The sequence below is a fragment of the Alosa pseudoharengus genome, unplaced genomic scaffold, assembly GCF_046254945.1.
Source record: "Alosa pseudoharengus isolate Yale_2024_CS ecotype anadromous, Long Island Sound unplaced genomic scaffold, YU_APseudo_1.1 YU_APseudo_1.1_scf_14, whole genome shotgun sequence".
NCBI classification, from domain to species: Eukaryota; Metazoa; Chordata; class Actinopteri; order Clupeiformes; family Clupeidae; genus Alosa; species Alosa pseudoharengus.
In genome coordinates, this window is record NW_027468609.1 from 6,358,803 (window position 1) to 6,385,034 (window position 26,232).

The 26,232-nt window shown below is 43.0% G+C and overlaps 3 protein-coding genes across 3 annotated transcripts in view; 2 read left to right on the forward strand and 1 right to left on the reverse strand.

The window, feature by feature from the left end:
* Positions 1-782, forward strand: part of scai (suppressor of cancer cell invasion) — a gene marked incomplete in the record, with an annotated part of 42,048 nt that extends 41,266 nt beyond the window's left edge. The window contains 1 exon segment of the mRNA XM_076283607.1: positions 1-782. This exon segment is cut by the window's left edge and continues 2,751 nt beyond it.
* A 3,388-nt stretch (positions 783-4,170) lies between these two features.
* Positions 4,171-11,807, reverse strand: arpc5lb (actin related protein 2/3 complex, subunit 5-like, b). The gene is made up of 4 exons (XM_076283609.1): positions 11,372-11,807; positions 7,879-7,990; positions 6,959-7,135; positions 4,171-5,065 (listed from the first exon to the last, which is right to left on the reverse strand). The coding sequence occupies exons 1-4, from the start codon at positions 11,509-11,511 to the stop codon at positions 5,003-5,005; spliced, it is 492 nt and encodes a 163-aa protein (XP_076139724.1). The 5' UTR covers positions 11,512-11,807; the 3' UTR covers positions 4,171-5,002.
* Positions 11,808-12,341: 534 nt separating this feature from the next.
* On the forward strand, positions 12,342-15,507 carry rpl35 (ribosomal protein L35). The gene is made up of 4 exons (XM_076283610.1): positions 12,342-12,410; positions 13,326-13,462; positions 14,571-14,652; positions 15,316-15,507. Exons 1-4 carry the CDS (start codon positions 12,408-12,410, stop codon positions 15,463-15,465), a joined length of 372 nt encoding a protein of 123 aa, XP_076139725.1. The 5' UTR covers positions 12,342-12,407; the 3' UTR covers positions 15,466-15,507.
* The last annotated feature ends 10,725 nt before the right edge of the window (positions 15,508-26,232 follow it).

The following is a 26,232-nucleotide window of genomic DNA, read 5'->3' on the forward strand; positions in this document are numbered from 1 at the left end:
GTTGGGACCGGTAGCCCTTGCGAGGGCAGACAGGATCCTGGAGGGCAAATAAGCACAGGCTAGATGCACACATCTGCACCCACCTCCTACTTTGCGTATGACCAAACTGGAACTTTTCAGACTCGAGCAAGATTAAGCGGAGATGAAAACAGCTGCCCCCCTTTTTTTTTGCGTTAAGAGAACTCACAATTCGTAACACTTCCGTTATGCGTCGGCCAAGAGAACACTACTACAAGAGCTGTAAAGCCAGGCTTCTGACACTTTGTTCATGACACATTTTTCTACCAACAACAACAACAAAAAAAGAGCAAGATCTTTTGTTGATGTACCCATGTTTAAAGGGAAAACCGAGACGTGAAACAGAAAATGTTGAATAACAACCTGTTAGAAAGCGCTGGGTTACGATGCCTGTCTTGTAGTGAGTCTAGGCCTATGCTAAAGTGTTACTTGATTAGTACGGGTGATTTTTCTACAGGTTCCTACTGTTGTGGGAGGGAACGATTTCACAAGTGATGTAATGGTCAGAATACTCTTTCTTTATAAGTTAAGGGTTTCTATAGTTGCTAGTTGAATTGACTTGCATTGTCCACCCATCTGTGTTTTTATCACTTATTCTATACGTGCTGTGTCCCATTTGTTGCCAAACTTATATTTGATGTTATTGTTGTTAAGATAAAAAAGGACAAGAAAAAAGTGAAATGTGACAATACCAAAACATGCAAGCTTTTCTTTTTTCAGAATGCTATTTAAAACTATTAAAACTTTATGACTGTTTTGTTTAATGCGTGTGTGAGCATAATGCTTATTTCAGTTTTGTAATGTTGGTTTGATGGTTGTAGCTGCTGGTGAACTAATGAGTCATGCTGGCCCATTGGCTTTTCCCACTGTAAAATAATCTTCAGTCATCCAGCTCTCCTCAGTGTAGAGCTCTGCTAAATTGTAACTGCAGTTCTTACCTATCAAAGGTCACTGAAAAGAGTATATCTTTTCAAGAGATGTCGTCAGAATCATGAGGGCAAACAATTACATCAACCATGGTTTCCTTCCAAGGTTTTTCCTCCTGTGAAACTGAGAATTTTACAAACATTTTCTCACTTCATGTGACAGAATTGAAGGAGGTTTAGATGAAGGATAAACTATATATTTTTATATGAAGACGACTACTGTGCTGTCATCCTGTAGAGGTGACTGCCTTATTTGATCAGAAATCCTCACACACTCAGTGAAGCACTTCTCCATGGGGCATGTTGTTTATCCATATAAAAGCTGCAAAGTTTTAAGTTTTAAAAGACTTAAGCAGTCTTTTAGAGATATTACCTAAACATGCACAAGGAGTACCCTACCAAATGAAAATCTTTTTTTTTTCAAGTGAAAGTCAAAAATATAGTTATTTATATTTTACAGCTGATTCCTGTTCGATAAAATACGTGTGTTACACTTTACTTAAAAAAGATGTGTTACACTTTACTTAATGAACTTGTATAAAGTGTGCATGCTGCAGAGGTATTAAAGTTTTACGAGAGGAATTCACTGCTCTCTGTGAAGCTGAACAAAAGTTGCTGAGCTCTCTGCCAGTGTTGAGCCTGCGGTAGTGACACTGATTGGTAGCGAGTTTGATCTGTGGCCACGGCGGTGTCCGCCACTGGAGTAACAGGATCCCAGATCCCCGCTCCCTCTCATCAAACATTCACAAGGCTCATGCATCTGGGCGTCTTTTCATATCTCCCCTCTCCGTCCTCCCTCCCTCCCTCCGCCTCATCGCCACGCCGACCATCCTTTCATCTCTATCTCTGCTCGTCCGTCGCCCCGTAACGCCATGTCTGTTCTCCAGGGAGAGCGCTCTCACAGGAGAAATGGGGTCAGCTGAGGTGGGGTCCGGTGAGCCGAGGGGGGGCTAAGGCCAATATTGTGACACTTGGCCAGGGCTGCTTTTCAGATGGCAGTGAGGAGAGCTAAGAGGGCACAGACTGCATGGTTGGCATGCCACATTCTGATAAGAACCAGAGCTATTGTAGATGGCCTGAATAGCAGGGCTACTTTAGCCTCTGCTAACATTGCATTGCAGTGTGGCTTTTGTTATTGTTCAATGGAATGACACTCTGGGCAGAAGTCGTGTGTGTAGTCTTTAGCTTGGTTTGAGCTGATAGCTGTTTTCTGGAAGGATAAATCAAATGCAAGTCAGGAGAGCAGGTAGCCGTAAAACTCAATTTCAAAGAAAACGCAACAGCAGCAAGATCATGTTCTGAGGGCATACACAGAACCATTAGTTCTGGGGATGTATGGGCCAAAAGACGGGCACACGACTCCATTTTCATTATTGAACATGTGTTGTGTGACCAGTGCAGATTTTCAGATGACAATCATAATACATTTTAGTCAAAGTCCAGCGCTTTAAAAAACCTCTTTGGGTAATGTGTTCTTTTGAAGCTGACGACAAACAGGGCCGGAGTGGGGCCACTTTTCAGCCCGGGAGTTTCAGGCCCAAGACCGGCCCAATTTTTCCATAGTGGTGGAAATTGGATAAATTAATGTAGTTTTTATTAGTATGGTTCAACAAATGTGTAAAGGTTATATAATAATTCACTTCAACTGAGAAGTTAACAAAAAATATTCCACTATTCCACAAGTTAACAAAAACAGAAAGAAAGAAAGAAAGAAAGCCTTTGTAGCCTATCCCACGCTTCCACAAAGAGGCATATTGAACTAATGTTTAGGCTACATGCTTTTTTGCATGGGTAGGCTATTGTTTGGTGATTTAGCCTAGGCTACTCCTTTACTACACCAAGCAAGGCATATAGGTTTATAATGTAATTGCTCTTTCTTACATTAAATAACTTTAATTTATCCTCTCTACTTGTCCCTGTAGTCATGGCCTCCTCATCACTAATTTAGGGCTCATCATTTTCAATGGTCGACTGGTTGATCTGCTGTTCAGAGGCTACAATTTTTACCTACACAGACCTACAGTTTTGTTATTTGCATACTGCAGTCTATGAATCGGATACAAAAGGCTATATTTTAAGTAATTTAATATGTTGCTTACGAATAGCTTGACAACAACGTCCAATATTAGCCCAATAATTACATTGCTAATAATCATTGCCTAGGCTATCTCTCTTTACCAGTTGCCACTTTTGTCTGTAATCTGGATGCACATTTAGCAACATTCTACCTGGCCGTTTCAGTCCCTCCTGGCCTCTTTCTACCATCCATCCCATCCTTCCTGAAAGCTTATGGCTACTGTAGGGCCGGCCCGGCTGAGAAAACTTTTTGGAAAAAACGGGCTTTATGAACCCAACCAACTCTTTTTGGGAGGGGAGAACTCCCTCACATGGTAGGCTACAACCCATGCAGAGGCAACGGTGTCATGCACAGAATGCGGAACGTGTATAGCCTACTAACTAGACTAACGTGACAAATGTCAACATTTTTTTTCCTCGACCGGCCCAAAAGTGAAGCGGCCCACCGGGAATACTCCTGATTCTTCCGATTACCCACCCCGGGCCTGGCCACAAAGTTTGCAAGTCTCATTCGCTCTCTCTTTATCTGTCTCTCTCTCTCCCTCCCTCCATCTCTCTGCACCTCTGTGGAGCTGTTCTCTCTCTCTCTCTCCCTTCATCTCTCTGCACCTCTGTGGAGCTGTTCTCTCTCTCTCTCCCTTCATCTCTCTGCACCTCTGTGGAGCTGTTCTCTCTCTCTCTCTCCCTTCATCTCTCTGCACCTCTGTGGATCATCACGCCTGGTGTCTTTTTCCCCAATAAGGAAAGTAGGACAGCACACAGGGCTGTGCTTGAGCAGTGGATGGAGAAGAGAAGAGCTCTCACTGCCAGCAGGTCACACTGAAATAAACACTCAAAATCACCTCTATTCAGGCCATAGGTAGGATGTCCACATAGTCAGCTAACTTAAAGGGATAGAAAGTATTTAGAATGAATGAATGAATGAACAGCTTTGGGGAATGAGGAATTGCTCCCTGCTCCCCTTCAACCTACAGAAGTGAAACTACCTTTCTTGAGTAACTCGGATAGTGGGCACACACACATACAAATGTGTGCACAATGACTGAGCTAATCATATAAGCTGCACAGGGCAAATAATCAAGAATACGGAAACAAAATGAATGAGAAGTCTTTCCGTATGGTGATGATCCATGAGCTTTATTACTGCAGGCACTTTACAATGACCCCCCACCCTCGCCACCCTCCCCCTTTTGTACAATTGCCCTCTGTGTCCAAATACAGCTCCAGAACTTTATATTAAATGTACTTCTCTCTGTACAAAACATGAGAATGAGGGACAAGAAAAAATAAAATAAAATCGGATTATTAAACACTGATTTCATCCAATAGCACATACAAATACGCTCACCAACTGTCAGGCTTTAATTCTTACACACACACACACACACACACACACACGCACACACACACACACCCTTTCTATCTTAGACACACACATACCCACACACAGTGTTTTAAATCGCCACATTGTCTAACGCATTTCACACAGTTAAATGTTGCATTTTTACTGCTGCCTTTTTAACAGCATTTGTCTTCTCTAGTCATGTCAATCACATCACCCCTTCCAATCACACACACACACACAAACACACACACAATGCTGATGATTTTCAACTGACTTCTCAAATAATTTATGAAGCTGCTGTATGTATATATATATATATATATATATATATATATATGAACCTTTCCCCTCCGTCCCCCCAATTTAAGAAACAGCATTCCGACTGTGTACATATCAATGTCCGTCAAAATAATAGTATTTCCTCATAGTGTGTGTGTTGCTGTTGTTTTTTTCTCGCTTTCCAGAATCGCTTGATGGGTCTTCATCTTCGGGAAGAAAGTGTGTGTGGTGTTTATTAAGAATGATCTACTTTCCCTCAGGCAGACCGCCTCCTCATCTGTTCTCCAGTCAGTGCTTCAGCGTGGCGCTTCTCACTCGCTCCCTCCACCTCTCCTCCCGAAGGACCCCCTGCGTCCTGTCAGACCGTCTTTCTGGCCGTCAAAACCCGCACGATGGACCCTAGGCCTCCTGCAGCAAAGGCCTGCATGTAAGGTATGGATGAAAGAAAAGGAAGGAGGAAGGGAGGTAGGGAGGGAGGGACGAAACAAGAAAGACAATTTGTTCAAATAAATCATTCATTACACTGAAATATTCCCACTGGCATGCAGAACCTTTCCTTCAATCACAAATGATAATGATAACAAATTATAATCCTCTGAGGCCAGAAGCAGTCTCTCTCTCCCCACTGGAGAGGCAGGGGAAGGGGAGGGAGTCGGTACGACACAGGACCCCTCTGGGATGCGGACTCTCTGAGCTGGGTCCCAGGAGGAGACACAAGACAAGAAAACTCAGCCGCATCCATCCAGCCCTGAGGAAGCACACAGCGTGTTTACAGAAAGCCCTTCCTCCTCTTTGATGAGTGGGAAAACGGGACATTCTGCATCAAAATAATCACGTAGGGCACTTGCTCAACGCCAACTGAGAGACTCGGCCTGAAAAACGTTCAGGGGGTACAGTGACCTTTTGAACTATACTGATGAATGGTTTAAAGTAACCAATACCTGACCGATCTACTGACATATGAGTATAGGTGAAATCAACTCATAACAATCAACCAATCATAAATTGCATCCTGCATTTCTTGCACACATACAAATAGTATGTGTGCATTGTCTTCCTAACAACAGTGACACTGAATACATTTCAAGTCATCGTAATGAAGAAATCACCTTCAGTTCACAATTTTATGCCCGTTTTACACAAATCACAACATCTGCCCCATTGCTGTGTTGCAGAATCTACACTCGAAAAAGTATTGACAGCTGTCCATCAATCCCTGAAACAAGTTGACCGACTGATTAACGGTGGACAGCCAAGAAGAGAGCAGGCTGAAGAGCTGCTGAATAATGGGAATCATTTCCCAAAAATAGCAGAGCCCAGACAAGCCGCTGACCATCACTGGACCACACTCCCTGAGGTCACAATGGCGATGATAAAAAAAAAAAAAGTCTTCAACTTCCCTTTTACTGAGAACTAATCATTTGGAATGTATCTCTTCATTTTGAAAAAAAAAAACTGTTTCGTTAGATTGCTTTATCAGAGTTTGTCATGTGCATTGGACTGTGGAGAAAGAGAACACAGACTTGCTACATGTTCATCTATATTAGCCACCAGCATAGTCAACACATCCCACCAGACACTTCTGAAGACTCGCAGCTCAAAACAGACTCGCTGATGCAATAACAAGAGAGGTTAAAGCAACCATCTCCTCCTCCCCGAGCATGGGAGAAATCCCTCACCCATACACACGTGGCCTCGGCTACGGAACTCACTGGCAAACAGCAGCGTCTTCTCTTTTCTTTTTTTTTTAAATATTTTTTTGGGCTTTTTATGCCTTTAATTGGATAGGACAGTGGAGATTGACAGGAAGTGAGTGGGAGAGAGAGTCAGGGTGGGATCCGGAAAGGACCACGGGGCGGGAATCGAACCCGGGTCGCCGGCGTACGGTGCAGGTGCCCCAGACAGTTGCGCCACGGCTGGGGCCAGCAGCGTCTCCTCTAAGTGTGGGATTGATTACAGCATCTCAGTGGGATGATTTCTGTATTATCTTTACCAAGACTTGTTATGGTATGTCTTGCATCCAGCTCTGCTCTGCACACCAACTGAACTCAACACACCTCATTATTAGACTTACAACAATGACTTCAACCTGGCATGCTTCGAGCTGGGATAGAGATAAAATATTATCTAACTAAAAAAAAAATGCAGACCAAACCAGACCTACAGACTATCCTTTAACTTAGACACAAAGAATCTAATTCAAACGGCTTAATGGAGGATCAAGCGCATCAAAGAGAAGTGGAACATCACTGTAAACGTCCTTGACACTTTTGCAAAAGTAGGACCCAGAACAGCCTGGGTGGGCCGGTCTCACCTTTTCGTGCCATTGCAGCAGGATGGCGCTGCTGTTCTCTGAGGGTCTCTCGAAGCCTCTGTAGATGTACTTCATGAGCAGGTCCACGCCGTTCCTGTCCAGCGACTTCACCGCTGGCTCGATGTCGCTGCTTTTGAAGGACGTCAGCACCCTCATTACTACTGCCTGAGCTCTCTCCTGATGCGGTGGCAAGAGGGTAGGAAACAAACACATTTATTACAGGGGGTTTCAATGCATTTCTATGTGTCCGTCTTTGGCCTATAGATCGCTTTGCTGTTGTATTATCAATAGTAGTATCAAACTGTACAGTGTCAGAATGGGATGTTATAGTATAAGCTAAATACAGGTTATGTTATATAAAATGGACAAACCAATACAACTTTTAATGTACGCCTGAGAAAGAGAGCATGTGCGTAGTGCAAAGGATGGCATCAGAGAGTTCTGTATAAAGGCTGCAATGACGCATGCCCATGTGTGTGAGATGACCAAGTCCTGGGCCATGTCCTTCACACCTTGGTGTGGCTCAGGAAGTGATAAGCGGTGACTGAGTCAGTATCCCCTCAGTCACGCCCTCTCAGTCTACACACACACACCGAGAGCACACGTTCATGATAACAGCGTGCGACAGCAAAAGGATGACTAGCCGCACAGAACTGTCTGCGCTGTCCATTACTCATTTACTGAAAATCTTAATTAGAATATTAGTCATCAGCGCTAGCAACAGCACAATGCTTTTGAAACTGGTGAAACAGAGCTGAAAACCCTGCCATGCTTTGATGGGACACTAACCAGCTGCACCTGCTAGATTAAAGTGTGCTTGAAAAATCCACACAACTCTCTGAAACACCGTGGGACACATTTTAGTTGCTTTTTGCACGTGGACTCTCTCTGGCGAACAGATGAGAGGTTGGCTTTCGTACCTTTACTGCTGGGTTCTTGGTGTTGAGTGGCGGGTTTCTCAGGGCGATGTGAAAGGCGGTCATCATGTCCCCTGTACATTGCAGTTGGTTAAGGAACCTTAGGACAAGGGCAGTCACTTCTCCACTTGCTACACAATATACAGAAATACATTTCATATGACCGGGTTTATGCTTTGGCTAAAACAAAAATCCATCCTACACATTTATGGTACACAAGGTAAATCTCTGAACCTTCTGCTTGAGATCTTGATAAAGTGCTTGATAAAGTTGTCCAGGCTTGCAGTGAAATCTTGCCAAAACACACGCCTAATCCGTCACAAGGCGAAATACACAACGACACATAAGACAAATGAGAAAAGATCTGGGAGAAGGCATCCCTCCCGAGGACAAATGGCGTTCCCAGAGCCAGCCTAACTCGTCCTGGCCTGCAGCCCACTACTGGAGCCCCAAGGCGTAATCTTGTGCCACAGGGCAACCAGCCCATCCGTAACAGAAGACACACAACCAGTTCAGTGCTGAGCCATTCCCATTACATTAATGGGGAAAATATGAATGGTGGTAAAACAGCTGCAGAGTGAGGCTAAAAATACACCGGGCGCATGACCCTGGTGTGCGCCTTGGAGCCAAACAAGCTCTCCCCCCTTCCCTTCTCGATCACTATACCAGAGAGAGACATAATGGAGGTTATAAAAGGCTTCAGTGGTAATGTGGACTTGTGGGATAGGCACGCACAGGCAGGAAAATCCCCCAGGCTGAAGCGGTGCCACCTCCTCCATGTAAAACTGCAGTCTTATCTACAGAGATCACACCCTGCATTCTCAACAGCCCTTTCCTGTTCGGTAGTAAGCCAGCAAAGTACCCACATCCCTACAGTTAGGACACGGGGCCCCCAGAGGCTGCACTGTTTTGCATACAACACAGGAAACTTTCAGCTGAAACTCCAGAAGTGACATTACTTTTGATTCATAACAAATTAGACACAGTCAAAGAGGACACGTATAGCCTAAGCACTAAAATAAAACTTCAGAGGAGCCACATTTGTTTCAGAAGCTTGTGACTGTGACATTGGAGAGGAGTGGAGGGGGGACCGGAGAGCTTGGTGAGACACTTGCACCAGCTGTTCGTCTAGGGCTCCAGGCCCTTATTTACACTGGGCGTGCTTTGTGTTTAGGGGAGGATAGAGTCAATAACAGTGGCAAAGACAGACAGGGTGTGAACTGCCAAGTAGCGGCCATTTCACAGGCAAAGTCTTGACTCTGCACAACATCTTTGACTAGCAAAGACGTCTGTTTGGTGGTCTGAAGACCGGAAGATTGGGGGCTGACTGATTATCTGTTAGAAGAACTCTGGTAGAATCAGCAGATTCTGGTGTGCGGACTAAACGTTCTGCTGCACTCTTGAACTCTCATGATTATCTCTGGTACCCTCTACCCTTAGCTTTAGCGAAACACTTTTTTGATCTGGCTTGTTCACAACACTTGGCAGCCCCTAGCTTGGCTTCCTGATATAAGAAGCCCATGACCTCAAAGCTGTTCTACCTGCTAAGCAAACACACACAAAAAAAACATGAGCTCACCTGGCCTCAGCCTACAGATCACACAGGCTGCAGGCTGCAGGTCAGGTGCACGCCTCAGTGAGTGGCTGACCTGGTGTTGCCGGAGCACACAGACACCCCAGGGTGTGGGACTGAAGAGGACTGCAAGTCAGCACCTTTCAGCTCCTCTCCCTAAGTGTTGGATGGGAGTTAGTTGAGGTGACTGCCAAGCCTGCCACTGCAAGCTCACTCAGACTCTAGTGGTGTTTCTTCAGTGTATGTCGCAGTGTGCATCTCTGTGAGTGTGAGCATTTATTGATATAGACGCTATGCATCAGTACAGACACCTAAGTACATTTCAGATTTCAAATATGCCCTTCAGCCTTTTCGATGCATCAAGACCACACATGTACAAGAAAAGAACCTTTTCATCTCTCTAACCTATTATTCTCTATTATTCATCTTCACTTTATTAGCGTCTTGCTGCTGGGAGTGGGCCAGGTCTCCGGGGCTTAGCCAGTTAGTTCAGGAACCACAGGTGCCCTAGATATCATCGCCAGCATCATCAAGAACTTGCCGTGTCAGAGAGGCCCACATGAAGGAAGGAAGAAGGAAAAAAGAAAGAGAGATTGTATGCAAAAGACAGCACGTCAGCTGTGCAGTCACGCTCTAGACCACACAGATTGGCAAATGAGGATTCAAAACTTGACACCACCTCTGCCCTTCGTTCACTCAGATGGACGCACAGGGAGAGGTTCGGTTGGAGTGCCCTATCAAGTTACGGGTGTCTTGACCACAATTCACCTCTTTGGTGACCCTAGCCTACTGTTTCTAGGACAATAGGGCTACAGTCAAGTCAATGAGGGTGTCTGAACTCTGTCTGTTCCATGGTGATCACTAAAACAAATTCAAAGCCTAACTGGCCTGGTCTGAGCAGTTTCAGTAATGGAGGAAAAAGTATGAGCCTCAGCTTTGATACCCGAGAATGTTTTCAATAAAATATACTTCTCTACCAGCCTCTTATCCTGTTTTATGCCTATATTTAGATTGTAGGCATATTGTTATTGTGGGACTAAGTCAAGGGAAATCAAGGCCAAAATAGGATTTGTGACAGCGACAAACAGATAAAATCATCAACATGCAATCATTGATAAGACTGAGTTGAACCACAGGGAAGATCTGACCTATACGCACACGAATTCCTAAATGTAACCTTCACTCCAACAGTAACCAAAATGACTCGTTAACACAAGATTACCGCTTCAGTTAATGTTTCAAGTCATTGGATTTATTGGTATAACTACCACGGAGAGAACTAGTTGGAAAAAAGGAACCCCATGTTGTTGAGTCTGACATGTTAAGTAATTAACTTACTAACGTCAATGTGAAATTAACTCTTCAACCGTAACATCCACCTTCATAAGTAACAACTTTAGCATGTAGAAAAGATCCACAGTTCTTACTCTTATTTCTCTTTTTTTGTGGACACTCAACATAATCTAACGTTAACAAATGTTCATTCGTCACGGTAATGTCAAAGTTGTTAGCTGGTATTCCCGACAGAGCGTGTGAAAACTGCGCACCGTACTGTATTGTTTAATTTCAACTGGGACTTCGGGTGACTTGTTAACCTGGTTAACGTTGAGACAACACTGTGCCAGACTAATCTGCGGCTGCACTCATAAACACGCGCGTTTACAGGTCGTCCAATTTTATAACAATACTTATGTATACACCTTTCTACTCAGGAATGAGCAGCAGTCATACAAATCAGAATGCACAGCACTGTTGATTTAAATTAAAATATAACGTTACGCACAGTATGGACCTAACCAGCAAGCTAGCTAACGTTAACAACATTAATATTACAGAGGTAACGTTAGAGGTTGGTTCGTTTATCGAATTGTTTGGAATCATTCACACAGTTCAATAACGTTAACGGTTAACTCCAAAGGATATTGCCTTATGAGATTGTCAACCTCCACAGCGTCTGGTCCCTGTTGATCCGCTGCTTCATCGTGATCATCCACAAATTTGTTCTCATCGTATTCATCAATGTCCACCTTTCTAAACCGAGAAGACAGTGTGTTTTTCGCCATCGGGGCAACTTCAGTAGAGGGAAAGGACGCTAACACACCAAATAGCTAACGTTAGTCCACTTTAGCACTGTTCCAGTTTGGTTACTGAGACCGTTAAATGTGATACTACGTGCAACCAAAACCTTTCAATGCGATCTCACAGCACTAGAAAGATGAGTTGACCCGGTGTATGCGTCTTGCACGAGGCATGGAGCAGTTGTCAAAATCTGTGCGCATGAAGCTTGCTTACTTCCCGTGGTGAATCCTGAATCGCACCTCCCGTACTCGCAGCCGTTCGCAGCACCCCTTCTCTCAAGATTTGTTGAGAGAACATGGCAGTATTTGGGGGAGCGGAAACGGAATTACCTCACGGCCCCAGGGCTCAAAATAGTCAAAATACCTGCCAAACGACCAGGTATGCAGTTGTGTGGTCATTATCCATAACGTTACAGTGTGGCAATTGTACATAATTGGTATACATCCTATACATCTGCCAAAATGTCATCACAGAATATTATACTTTCACATTCCCATAGTTCAGTCATCTATTCAAATCAGTGTAACACTGGGCACTTTAATCCAATCTCCAATCCCTTAAACATCACATTACATTTTATATCACTGGAATTATCACACAATATATTGAAACAAAAATGGTTTGTTACTGCTAGTATTAGTTGGTTAAACATAATATAACTGGTGGGAACGGCTGGTAACATTTTATGTAGTTAAATTATTCACGTGAATTGAATTTGTTACAAATTGCTCAATGTGGAATAATTAATCAAAGGGGTGCCCCGAGGATTGATAATGAATGGGACATTCCAACCCCACGTCTGAGTTGGTTTGGTCCGTAACCCGGTAGATTTCGTCCCTGACCCTTGCAACTTCCTTTCCTGCGACAGCCATCGAAGAAAATGGTGAGGATTTTGCCAAATTCATGAATCCAAAATAATCTTTAATGTTACGGACTGTGTAAACATCACAAGTTAAGAAAAAACTGAATAATAGGTTCACTGCACCACCTTCCTTCAGATATTAAATCGTTTTATGCCATGATTCTTCCGTTAGATTAAGTACAATTTTGTGTTGCTACATTTTCCCCAAGCATCGATGTTGGAAGCCTGTGTGTGGCCTAGTGTTTCAACTGTTATACTTGGTCATGCATTTTTAAGCTTAATGGAATGCTCTAACAGCCGATTTGTAAAGTTCTTAAGTTCTGTGTGTGTTCAAAACCTATGTTTTGAGGTTGGTTGAGTTATGTTGGCCGGTGCCTCAGAGGGCAAAGAGCTCGTAGCATGAAGTTAACATTTGCTGCTAACGTTAGATTAGCATGGCTGGTGATGTACAGTATTTATGCTACAGTGGCATGGCATAACATAACATGCCAAGATCTCTTGTTATACCTCATGTGCCATTAGCTTTGTTAAATTACGTATCTGTCGAACGTAGGTAACGTTGCAACATTGACGAGAAATGCCTAATAGGAAACAAATCTCATGGACATTTTGTAACGTTAAACAGATCACATCGGCTAGATGTTTGGTTGGCCTAACTTGCATGGCAACAATTCACTGAGAATTATGCTCACTCAATTCTGTGGAATGTTGTGAGATTATAGTAGTTGGGTTTTAATCATGTAGAAGTGGAAGAAACTATTGAATCCATCAAACCCAGTTAACGTTGCCTTCTGTAGTGTGATTGCAATCTAGTTGCTTGTGGAGGTGTTCTAAGACCCCCCCCCCCCCCCCCGCAGTTTTTTTACTTGTAAAGCCAAAATTGTGTCTTAAGTTGTTATATGCACATGTTTAACTTGACTTTATGTTCAATTTTAGGCAAAGATCAAGGCTAGAGACCTGCGTGGCAAGAAGAAGGAAGAGCTGTTGAAGCAGCTGGATGACTTGAAGGTTGAACTTTCTCAGCTCCGTGTTGCCAAGGTGACCGGAGGTGCTGCTTCCAAGCTCTCAAAGATGTGAGTACTGTCACTTCTCACCTGGGTGCTGTTTGCTTTACACATGCATCTTCTCTTACGGCTCGTGTCCATTATCGCAACAAAGCCCACATAGCCCATTAATTTCCTATAGAGAGCGGCAAGGCGGGGTTACGCTACCGCAATGCACCTTGGGAAGGCGGCGCGGCCATTCGAACAGAAGCGGCGCGTCAAGAAGTTGGGCTCGGCTGAACTTTATGCAAATGAGAGCGGTTAACGCGAGGCGGTTAGCCAATAAAATGCAAGCCAGTGAAGTTCGTCTCTTGCGGGTCCTACCGGAACGATAGTGCCGGAATTGAACAGTTTAAACTACACGCCCACAAGCGGCAACTGATTTCAGCCAATACACGCCCACAAGTGGCGACCGCGAGATGGGCTAGGCATCTGCAAGCGTCTACGCGCCGCAATAATGGACACGAGCCGTTAGTGATTTCAAAACCTAGCTCTGTATAAAATTTGCAAAGCGATGTGATTAGATCCATCCATTTCTTGCCAGACTTGCTGAAAACGACCATGAGTACTCATGCAGCAATTTCACCCAAATGAAACATTTGCCTGTTTGCTTTGTGTTGTGGAAGAATGGTCTATTGCCATGATCTGAATAATGTATCTTCCCATCTGGCCTTGCCTGCCATGGCATTTATGAGAGAATCTGAGAATCATTTGCTAGATTCAATCATTTGCTATTACTCTAAAAGAAGCCACTTAATGTTATGGGTGTTCACCTTACTGCCAAAAAGGGCATCCTGAGTGGAAATGCTTGGATTTAGCATAAAATCAAATCAGAAATGTTTTTACTGGAAAGGGGTGCATTTTGGACTGAATTGCACAAGCTACAATGTGTGACTAAGGTTAAAACTCGAGTATTTCCAAAAATGTGGCTTTAAAAGTTACTCATATGCAGGTGTTTGTAAGTTCTGTTTAAAATGATGCTGTTTTTTCCCCCTCTATTTGCGGACATTACTGGGATTGTTTTAACTCACTGGTTGCAGAATCATATACATAAGTGTGGCTTTGATCTCAGAGGAAAGAGGCACCTGTAACAATGGTGTGCAAAGCTCCTCTAATGAGATGTGCGTTGTCTTTTCAGTCGTGTTGTCCGCAAGTCCATTGCCAGAGTCTTGACAGTCATCAACCAGACCCAGAAAGAAAACTTGAGGAAATTCTACAAGGTAAAAATTGTTTTTATAACTAACCTTGAGAAAGAGGTCTTGATTGGTCTGTTCTGATTATTCTCTACATAAATTATGTCTTAACACTCTTGAAAGGCTTTTTTTTTTTACTTACAAATGGGTTCACTAGTTTGCGGATGGATGTTTGGATTTTCAGACTTTCAGATGCTGCTTTTTTCCAGTCAGGCAGATGCATTATAGCATGACTTTTACATGTGTTGTACCTGTCTTTTGCTTGGTGCACTTCCAACCCATCTGTATATATATGAGCAATGATTATGCAAGACAATCACCCAGCACTGCTCCTGTTGCCTGTGGATACAGTGTGAATAATTTCTTGCTAAATGGATCCACCTGTCCCCTGGGATAGGGGGGTGGCTGGCCACTGTAGAGTCAATCATTTGATGCAAATCTGCAGTGGGAGCGAACAAATGCCTACTTTTCAGTTGCGTCAGTCAGCGATGGGGTTTAGTATATCTCTGTAGGTAGAGCCGCATTTGTATCCTCTTTCTCCCATCTTCAGGCAGTTTCATGAGTTGCATTTGAAGATAAACGGATATGCACAGACGGGGATTGTTGGAAGTTGGGAGTTATTGCTAGCAGAGCATGCTACTTCAGGTTTATTCAAGCACAGCAATGTATCTTTCTCTGTGATCTGAACAGGGCAAGAAGTACAAGCCCCTGGACCTGAGGCCCAAGAAGACGCGTGCCATTCGCAGGCAGTTGACCAAGCACGAGGAAAGCCTGATGACCAAGAAGATGCAGAGGAAGTCACGCTTGTACTCCATTCGCAAGTTTGCTGTCAAGGCCTAGGCTGTACCATTTTTTTCCACAGAAAATAAACACCCAAACGTGTTTCATTGTTTTGTGTTTTTATTAAAACTTGGTTTTAGTCAGGTAGAACCCCAGGATAGGTGTGACGTAAGGTACGAATGCAATTTTTTTAGCATAAATTGATAGTTTAGGGGGTGTAGACTCAGAATCTGACTGGTTCCGCTCTGGCACCCTTGAGCATTTTTTAATCTGCCACGCCCCCTTTTTTGACCCTAAAAAAATAACTAGATGCGCATTACTGTATAAACCCATCATGTATGGTATCAAATGAAAGCTCTTCTCAAACAGAAATCAATGCTGTCAATACAAAATGCTAAAAATGATTTCAAGTCCCTCCAGAGAACATGATATCTGTGAAGTCCGGTAAGGTCCGACCACTGAAATAGTAGGCTGAGCAACAAATTGTCTTAACCCTCAACAATTAATCAAATAAACAAAGTAGTACTTTCTCACATATTCTGAAAACAATTATATTCAGAACATGTTGCCAGGCTGGCGTTGTACACATCACAAACATCAAATGTCTCCAAAAGACATTTTTCCCTCATCAGTATCCTAAAGTGAAAGTCATCTTCAAATTTTTGTTTGCACCAACGTCACCACCACTACTGCAATGGCAGTAGGTGGTGCATGGTAGTTGATCTGACAGAGCTGCAAGAGGCCCTGGAGCATGCTGGCACTGCCTTGCATCCACAAGCAACAAGCTGTAGACCTGTTTTGGGTACAATGTCAGTGGTGCCATGAACAGGCACAGGAATTCCATCCTCTATGTTTTCCAGCCAAACAAGGATACATCAGTACACACGGGAGGTGTTTTTTTTTTTTTTGTCAGCAGCTCTCCACAGAAAGACTTGCAGCCATGCATGCTTGATGTGTTCCGCTGCATATTCTCTTGTTGGAGGAAGACTATTTTAGGAGGGTCTCTTTTCTTGGTGAATGGCATGTATCAAGTTACCGAGGCTATCAACAGTCTTTCTATAGTAGAGGCAAGAGAGGAGATCCATTCCTGCCTTCATGCTCATCAGCTTCTACATTCTTCAAATTAAGTTTCCTCTTGAGTATCAAATTGATTGCTGAGGTTTTCCCTTTGCCATATGGATATGACACACTGTCACAACCAGACAATGTATGAACAGCCAACAAATAACATTTGTCTCCTAATTTTGCAGCCATAGCATTAATGTCAATTACTTTGGGCATCCATGGCCTACTGTGGACTTGTGACCGAAGGGTGGCCAGTTTGATCCCCGCTCTGCCCACTGCTCTGGGTGAGAATGTGTACTCCTAGTGCTCACTGCTCCGGGTGAGAATGTGTACTAGTGTTCTAGGAGTGTGTGTGTGTACTCCTAGTGCTCACTGCTCCGGGTGAGAATGTGTAGTGTTCTAGGAGTGTGTGTGTGTACTCCTAGTGTGCTCACTGCTCTAGTGTGTGTGTTTGTATGGGTGTACACTGCGTCTGTGGGTGTGTTGTACACTACCCCCGAATGGGTAAAATGCAGAGCACAAATTCCTTGTATCAGTGGGGTCAGCCCTATGTTCCCACATTTCTAGGGTTAAGGTTAGGCCTGAGGTGTGGGTTAGGGGACATAGGGCTGTGGGAACATAGGCATGCTCCTGTACTGGTATATGTAAGTATACTTGGCCAATAAATCTGATATGGGACAGCCGTGGCCTACTGGTTAGGGCTTCGGGCTCGGTTCGATCCCCGACCAGTAGGAGAAATGTTGAAGAGCACTGCTCTCCCATGCCCACAACCACGGTTGAAGTGCCCTTGAGCAAGGCACCTGACCCCTCACTGGTCCCCGAGTGCCACTGTAGCAAGTCAACTCACTGCTCCGGGTTAGCGTGTGCTTCACCTCACTGTATGCTCACTAATTCACGGATGGGATAAATGCAGAGACCAAATTCCTTGTATATGCAAGTATACTTGGGCTATAAACCTGATTTACATTTGTTGTTATATTTGTTGTAATTCCAAATGATACGTGTCATTCCTTGATTTTCTTGATTCTGTCCTCACCTCCTGTGATCAACTTTGCCGTTTTCTCTGTAATCAAGGGGGCAAATACAAGGACTATTATAGTTAATGTGCTGACTAACTGGCAAGTACCTCATAACTCAGACTAGTTTGTATCAATCCTGTGGTGTTTGTTTTTTAAAAAAATGAAAAATATTGTTGTGTGCATTTCTGGGGGGAAATCCAAGGACAACATTGCTGTATGAAATTAAGCGACTGATTCAAGGGAAATTAAAGCTAAGGTGCTAACTAACCGGCAAGTTGGTGAACTAGGGTACATCAGACTTGCTATAATATTCATATTAAAATGAATTACTATTGAATGATTGTATTCCTGTATGTATTAAGCTACATGGCAGTTCCATAATCTATTTAATTTAATTCCAAACATGACACGATTTAGAGGTATAAGCTATTATGCAGCAAAAAGGAACCTAATTTGACCTTAAAGGTCACTTTGCAAAAGGTATTTTGCTCTCTGGAGGGACCTAAACTATTTTTTTTTTCAAGTTTTTTATGGTCAAAGCTGATTCCTGTATGAAAAGAGCTTTAATTTGATACCATACAAGATGGGTTTATATGTTAATGTCTATTTAGATGATTTTCTATGATCAAAAAAGGGGTGTGGCAGGTGATGCCATTTTAAAGAAAATGCTCACGGGTGCTGAAGCGGCACCCGTCAGATCAGGGGCGTAGCCAGGATTATTTTATAGGGGGGGGGGGGGGGGGGGGCAGCTGGGTCCAGACTTTTTATTGGGGTGGCACTTGGGAATCAAAACTACTATTTAAAAACTACTCAAAAAGTTTTGAAGATTAGGATAGCCTATTTTAATAATGGTAATAAATTGTGTAAAGCCAACACTGATACACAGATCAGTTTGTTGTCCACTCCAAATCATTTTCCATAAGCCAATGCTATAAAAAAGTACATTATGATAATGCACCTTACTTAATCAGTTTTATTCAAATGATGTTAAAGAACAATAATAAATACTACAAATATTGTATTCAGATATTTAATCTTATACTGATGGCCAAACTATATTTCTTTCTGATATCCACTCTAAGTACTTGGCTGTAAGTAACATGGCTCTGAATTAAGAAATGTACCCTTAGAACCCTAGACTGAAATAAATGCCATTTTTATTTAGTAATGAAAAATGCCCTTTCTGCGCTCCATATCTGTGACACGAACTGATCTGACCTGACTGAACCCGAGTTTGCGTGTTCTGTGTGTACACTCATGATGATTCTAAAACAACTTTTTACTGCATTGTCATGAACAAAGTGAAGGCAAAAAGGTGTGTTTTTGTCGAATAAATTGGGATGCAATGTGAGTCTCGAATTGGATGCTATGCAGGAATTTGCTGGGATCTCAAAACCGCATTATGAACATACTTTGCCATAGAGAAACACATGATAGCGTTGGATTATGAACATGCCTTGCCACTACAACACACAAAAACGTGGGGTAAGTGGAGCTATATGAAGTTATTATTTTGATGTCATTTCGTCTGTTTTATAACCCAGAAGGATGTACTTGATATCAAATGATAGCTCTGGATCTCCTCTTTCATCTGACATGCGTGGCATAGGCTATCTATTCGATCACGGGTTCGTGAATAGGGCCTAATTCAAACGATAGTTGGTTTTTGTACATGATGTTATTTTGCAGTCACGTTGTCTGTTTTTATAGCCCAGAAGCATCGATATACTTGGTACCAATACATAGCCCTGTCTCTCCTCTTTCTTCTGATATGCTTGCCATATCTATGCGATCACGGGTTCGCGAGTAATTCAAACGAGAGTAGCCTAATGGGTGCGCAGGTAAACTATGAATCAATTTGATTTAATTTCATGATTTTTTTTTGTTTTCATACTTGATCGCACAGGCAAGAGTTTAGTCTCGTTGGAAAGCCCCACTTCTGCTCTGTCACGCAATTAAAGTTTCATCTCGGTGCGATGAACAGTTCTGGAGCAATGTAACAAAGAACTCAGGCAAAGCAGCCTCTGCCTGACCAGCTATATGGCAAGAACAACACGCAGTCAGCAAATTATGTTTTTTATATAAAGTAGCCTAGCCTAGGCCCCATTAGCCTACTTTTATTGGAGCCATGATATGTGCCTAATATGCTTGCATTTCACCCGAATTTTATCGAAATATTTTTGTAACAGCGTTACCGCAGGCATCCGATTATTTCTGATCAGCCCCACACGTCAATGTCAGAGCCTACCTAAGGACAGCCCAACGCAGCTCACTTGGCTATGATTCGTGACACATTCTAACATCTTATTAGCATTAATGTTCCAACTCATCATCAACTCATGTTGTTACTGCATGAGGTTAAGTAGTAGTCAGTGTTTTTAACAGATGACTTGAATTGTCCCGCTGCTGCTGCTGCACTAGGCCTAGCCTATCACGATTTGATCACAACCGTGGGCTACACTTCCTGACTGGGCCAATGGTCGTAGATAGAGTCAGGGTTGGGTAGTAACGGATTACATGTAATCTGGATTACGTAATCAGATTACAAAAATCAAGTAACTATAATCAGCCCAGATTACAATAAAAAAAATTGTGTAATCAGATTACAGTTACATTGTTGGGGATTACCTGATTACATTTTATCATGCAAACAATGCAACTTTTTTATGATAGCCTAGCTATCTTTTAATTTGACAAGCGGTTCATTCGGATGTTCACTTTTTAGACTTTTTAAAGATATAGTTAAGAACAAAATTATTCATACCCCTGGCAAATATTGATTTTCTCTTGACCAATATGTTTGTTCTTACTTAAAATGACACTTGCAAATGCCAAAAGGTTGCAAGACAATGTGGTAAAAACATGGAATAAAAAAAAGTGTTTTTATCTTTTTTAACATTTTTATGAAAAATTGCGTGTTCAAAAGTATTTATACCAGTTTTAAACAATCAGTGGAAACATCTTTATTTACCACCACAGCTCTCACAATAGTTCATATAATACCCAGCAAGCCTCTTTATGTCTCCACAATGATTGTAGACTGCACCTTTTTAGCAGCAATCTGGGTTTTGAGGCAGGAACGATTATTTGCCATCACTTTGGCCTTGTGCTCACTTTTTTGACGGATTGAGGTCCGCTCTAAAATGTTGATATTGAAAAGAGAGTATATATACTTATACTTAATGTAGCCTCTTGTTTTAGTGTTACCGTTTACTTTGAGAAAGTCACCAGGTCCCCCTGGTTGAAAAACATCCCAAATTAATTTCTCACCCCCACAATTGAAACAGACCTGGTGTCATTTGGGTTTAATGCTTCCCTTTTTTATGCCAATCTCAGGCCATGTCCCTGGGTCAAAAAAATCCAGCGAAAGCTAAATTATTTGTCCAGGTGTGCCCTTATAAAGGTTAAGCTGAGTTTTGCATGTTTGGAGAAGAGTGGAGAAGAAAAATAGAATGAGAATTCTTTCACCAATTCTGTGGTGTTGTCTTTTACTTAATGGGCATATTTATTGAAGTAATCTAACAGTAATCAGATTACGTTACATGTTTTTGGTAATCCAACTGATTACGTTACTGATTACAAAAATTGCCATGTAATTTGTAGTCAGTAATGGATTACATTTCAAAGTAATCTGACCCAACCCTGGATAGAGTGCAGTAATTGGTTCAGTCCCTGCTTTGCAAAGTGTTGGCAAAGTGCCGTCGAAAACGGCAGCAATTATTTTTTTCTTTTTTACTTTTCACTGAACGGAGCTGGGGGGGCCAGCAGGGTGGCCAAGCTTTGACCAGTGGTGGCCGTGGCCCCCCCTGGCCACCACGTAGCTCCGCCCCTGCGTCAGATTCTGAAAGGACACCCCCTTAGCTATCAATTTATGCAAAAACTTATCACACAAGTCACACTTATGCCCACATTCCACAAAGTTCTACCTGACTATTTCCAGTTTCTTGTACAATGCAAGCACATTTCCCCACCTGATTTGGGGGTGTCATTTCCTTGCATTCTGCATGTATTTGTTTCTCTGGAGATAACTGAGTGACCTATGGGAGGTGTTGAGGGGGTGGAATGTTTGCTGTTTTACAGATTTTGCATATTTCTGTGTCTTGGCACATGGCATGTACTTGTGTATTAATTTGGGGAGATTATGCAAATGTATGTGGTGTTTTTGGCTCCTGATAGTCCAGGACCCTAAAACAAATTGTTCCTTTAGTGTTCTACTACCTTTGGAATATTCAAATGATTGGTTCCATCCTGGGCCTTAACTGGAGATATTGACATTGGTGGATGGAGAATGATATTTGAACACCTCAAACCTTCATGAGATCAGAAGGTAGGTATTTTTAAATGCTAAAAGACCTGAGGCTAGAGGGAGGTTCCCTGACCTGATACAGACTGGAATGATCCCAAAGACTTTTCTGAAACACGTATGATGTACATACTAAACACCCAGGCCTGCAACCTGAGTTTTAGTGTAAAAATAGGATTTTCTGACATTGAAGTAATCTTGTTAAGGCTTGTTTAGGAGTCCCTTACAACTGTTGTGAGTTGTTGAAATGGCAAGGATTCCTGATGCATTTTGGGGAATTTGAAATCAGCATTTGTTTTAAAATAGACACAATGCCAAATCACTGCTGAAGGCAAATGTGTTAGAAGTTCAAGTATTGCTGGCCTTACATTGTACAATTACAGTGTGATTTCAGTTAGCGACTAAATGTCCAAAGTCGGACAGAAATCATGGGAGTTGTTCCTGTTTACCTATTGCACGATTGGAAATAATTTAAAGGAATCTAATTGCAGGCTTGTAAATAGTGACCCTGCAAGGTCCCTAGTCATTGCAAAACCAGTCTGTGACTTAAAACTCTATGATGTCTTTAGACGTGAGAGGGTCTGAGACTATAGTCTTTCAAAAATCTTTGCAAAGTCTTTCAGTGTAAGGAGGGCTTTAGGTGTGCTATGCAACATACTGTACTAACATCATTAAGACCAAGTGAGATCTGTAATTTGAACCTCTTTGAGATTATTTCGGAACACCTAAAGGTGGCCATTCCAACCAATCCAGCTTGAAGGTCGAAAGGAATCTTGTATGGGGAACAAATTACCAAATCCATGTGAGCAAAACTGGTAGAGACTCAGTGTTTTCCCTGCAATCCATACTAAGTTTTAATGAACAATACTACATTTTGCCACATGCAAGTACAGCCAGTTTTATGATGTGAGCATTTCTTTTGTACTGAATGTACAGTAAATTCAATGTTATCATAGTGCATGAACAGGAAATACAGCTTGATCTGCCATCTCCCTAACCTGGCCAATCACATCTTTCTTGTAAACAATTTTCTTCTAATTCAGTTGTTCAATTCCAAAAAAGATATAAGTCTGTGTGGTTAAATGCTGACACCATCAGCACTTTCATTCGTGGTGTTCAACTGCACTCTCGACTCTCCTACCTTATTGCATAAAACCTGCCCCATGCTGGTGATTGGTTCCTGGATTTTCAGTGATTTCCAAAATCACTGTGATTGAAGAATTTGCCAGACGGATCTGCAGAGCTGATTCAAGTGTGACTGCAAATTCATCTGTGTTCACCCACACTATCTCCCTACTAAAACAAATAATGCCCGAAACCAACATGTGCTGGTAGATGGCTTTAGCCTGTAGGCCTATAACCAGCTATCAAACAATGTGAAAACATCTCCAACTGGTGAAAGCTATCTGGTCAGCAAGGTTACCCAGCTTAAAATGGTCAAGCTGTTCTGCTTTTCAACAGGGCTGTTAAATCAATTGTCAAAGTGGTTATGGAAGATTGATGTTGATGTGGGCGCCATGAAAGAGTAGCAGACTTTTATCTGTTTTGGACAAGGTGTGGCAGTCCAGATATGAAGTCATTGCAGATGTCTTTTATGATAGAAGTCTATCTCTGCCTGTTGAGACCTATGCCATGTGAAACAAACTGGCAGAGATTCACATGCAGAGTAGCCTACGCCTTGAAATAGCTGGCTGTCACTTGAGGATTTGTCATGCAGATTACCTGATAGTTGATCTGGTTTCCATAGCAAAACTTAAGACTTTTAGATATGGACACATAAGTCGTAAAATGTGCTTAATGTTGGGCATTTAGGGACACAGACATGTTCTGTCATCATTTTTGACTAGGTTGGGGGACAGTTTCCTTGTCTGCTAAAGTCATTCTGTGTCTCATCTACACACAGTGGTACAGGCGAAAACTACATCAGCACGTGTTTTTAATATGTCTCAAGTCTCCCGTTAAAGGCGCTTTACGGCCTGCTCCCCCAAGAATGTCATCATGGCCCAGGTCTTCGGTAAACCAAAGTGCCTGGACGAACTTTCTCCTGTCACCTTGGTTACAGTGACCATAACAAGCTGTTACATTCAGAGGGCCTTGAGAAATTCCTTAGGCGATTGACAGCTCGTGTGGAACTCGTGTAGCAAAGCACAAGACTGAGACAATCAGATGAGAAGACTAGCCGAAGAAGTCCTCTGTAACTTGATGGCCGCTCATTTTAAACTGCAGTCATGATGTGTTAGGTAAGATGCACTAATTGCACATTCTTCAGTGTCAATCCACTGCAATCTCTTGCCAAGTGATTAGTCCCTTCAGCACAGCAGCATGTGCCAAAGTCTCTCCCATGGGTCATCTAAGACTCTTTCAGCTATGTGGTCCCCCATGCGATCCTCAGCACTGTGCAAGCCTGTTGTAAATTATGTCCGTCATGACAGACGGGCTTGCCGGCCAGTGGATTGATGGCAGCTCATAAATGATAAGGGATTAGATGGGAAAGAAAGTGAAGATTAGATGAGGGTGGTGTTGTAATGCAAAGCCAGGGACGTCTGATTGGGTTCCCCATAGGGGTATCGGGAGGAGTAAATTACAGATCTAAAGACCTTCAAGTGATTCTCATTAACATCATGAAATTTGATATTTATTTGGAGACTGTTTAGGAGTTTACTCCTACAGACAGTCATAGGGCAGGGCTACTTTATAAGGGCATGTGACTATGTTATGGTGTGTGCGTTGTGGCCTCAATTATATTCATTCAATATGTTGCACATCAAGTAGTTCCAGTAAAATGACAGTCATCAGTTGCTCTCTCCACTTATTAGGCCTATTGTCTTGTTTCTCAGAGACCATTTTGAATACTACCACAAGATGGCAGTGTTTCTCCATTTCTTCTTCACATTTGCTTTAAAAATCCATCCCATTTCAGAATCAAACATTGGTCAACTCTGCAAGGATTGCAGCTCTCTTTGCATTTCATGAAATGACAAAATGATCCGTGAGCATTCTCAGCGTGCGCCGTCACTGCCAAGTACCCATAGAACCCTGCAGATTCTTAAGACACGAATTTGGCTCTTTAAGAATGCAATGAATCGGGTCCTGTGTGCGCTCTGCGGTGACTGCGCTCGTGGGGCGGCCACTGAGACTCGACGATGCTGACGCCGGCGAAAGTGGCGGTGACTTCTGTGCCGAAAGGCCAGAGGTGGGGAGGGAGTGTGAATGGAGAGCGTTGTGCTGAGTAGCATGGGTCACTGGGCCAGACCGGAGGAGGAGGAGGAGGAGGGAGGCCCATTTCTTCATCCTCATCACGCTGCCATTTGAGAAGAGAATGCTGCGACTGTTCCTCCCTCTCTTCTTCGTGCAGGATGGTACTGTAAAGTTAGTGAAGAGCTAAGCTCAGAGGAAATCCCCCTCCGTAGGGAAACTTTCTACAGCTTAAAACCTCCAACTCTGAATATGACATCACACTTCATGGTGTGTAGATTTATATCTTATGTGATATTTGACTGACCTACATGGGTATTTCGCTTGACTGGAGAAAGTCATAGTCTATCTGTTTTTAGATATTGTAGAAAAACCACAGACATTCAGAGACAGATTGGACCCAGTTCACTTCCATGCTGGACAACCTGAATGCTCCTCAGTGGATACCACAGATGCTTTGGAGATGGATAAATCTGTTGTGTAAGACCCAGGTGTAAAGAACCACAGAATCCAAACCACAGTTGAACTCCCCCCCCCGACCCATCACACACAAGTACACATATACCTCCATCCCACATTCACAATCTGCAGGTCCTCCTCCACCTACCACAAAAACCACACGTGCGGCAAAAAAGATCACTCGTGCCATGGATTACGGCTTTAATCAACTTGAACACTTTCACCAAGAAGTGCCCCCCATCTAGTGTTACTCGTGTAACCGTGGAGATAGTGCTCTTTAACCGAGTTAAGAGCCAGTTTGGGATTTTTTGTGTCCACAACACACCTGCTGCTCGGCCCAGCCTCCCTGCTGGCCTCCTCTGCCCTGTGAGGAGCAAATCGAATTACTTCCTCCCCACTGGAGCGTTTAGTTGGAGTTTTAGGGCTCTGCCAAGGAAGTGTAATGGGGATTATATGGCGTTGTTAGCCATCACTGAGCCCCCGGTTGGGACGAGAATGTGGAGGAGGACAGGGAGAGAAAGGGAAGAGGAGAAAGGGGACGACGTCTCTTTTTTTGGCCGTAATTAGGCGAAGTCACTTCCAGCGGGCACCGTCTGTGCCTGGCGGCAGGGTCTGGTCACAGCTCCAGAGGCCATCCGTGTGCTTGTGCCACTTCTCCAGGGACGTGGGGTGACAACACAGGTCCCCGCCCTCTGTCAAGGCTGTGGTGGCCCAATTAAAATGATCAAGCTCAAGTTTGTAACAAAGTTTACAGAGATAATACACAGACCGCGTGCACTCTTGTGC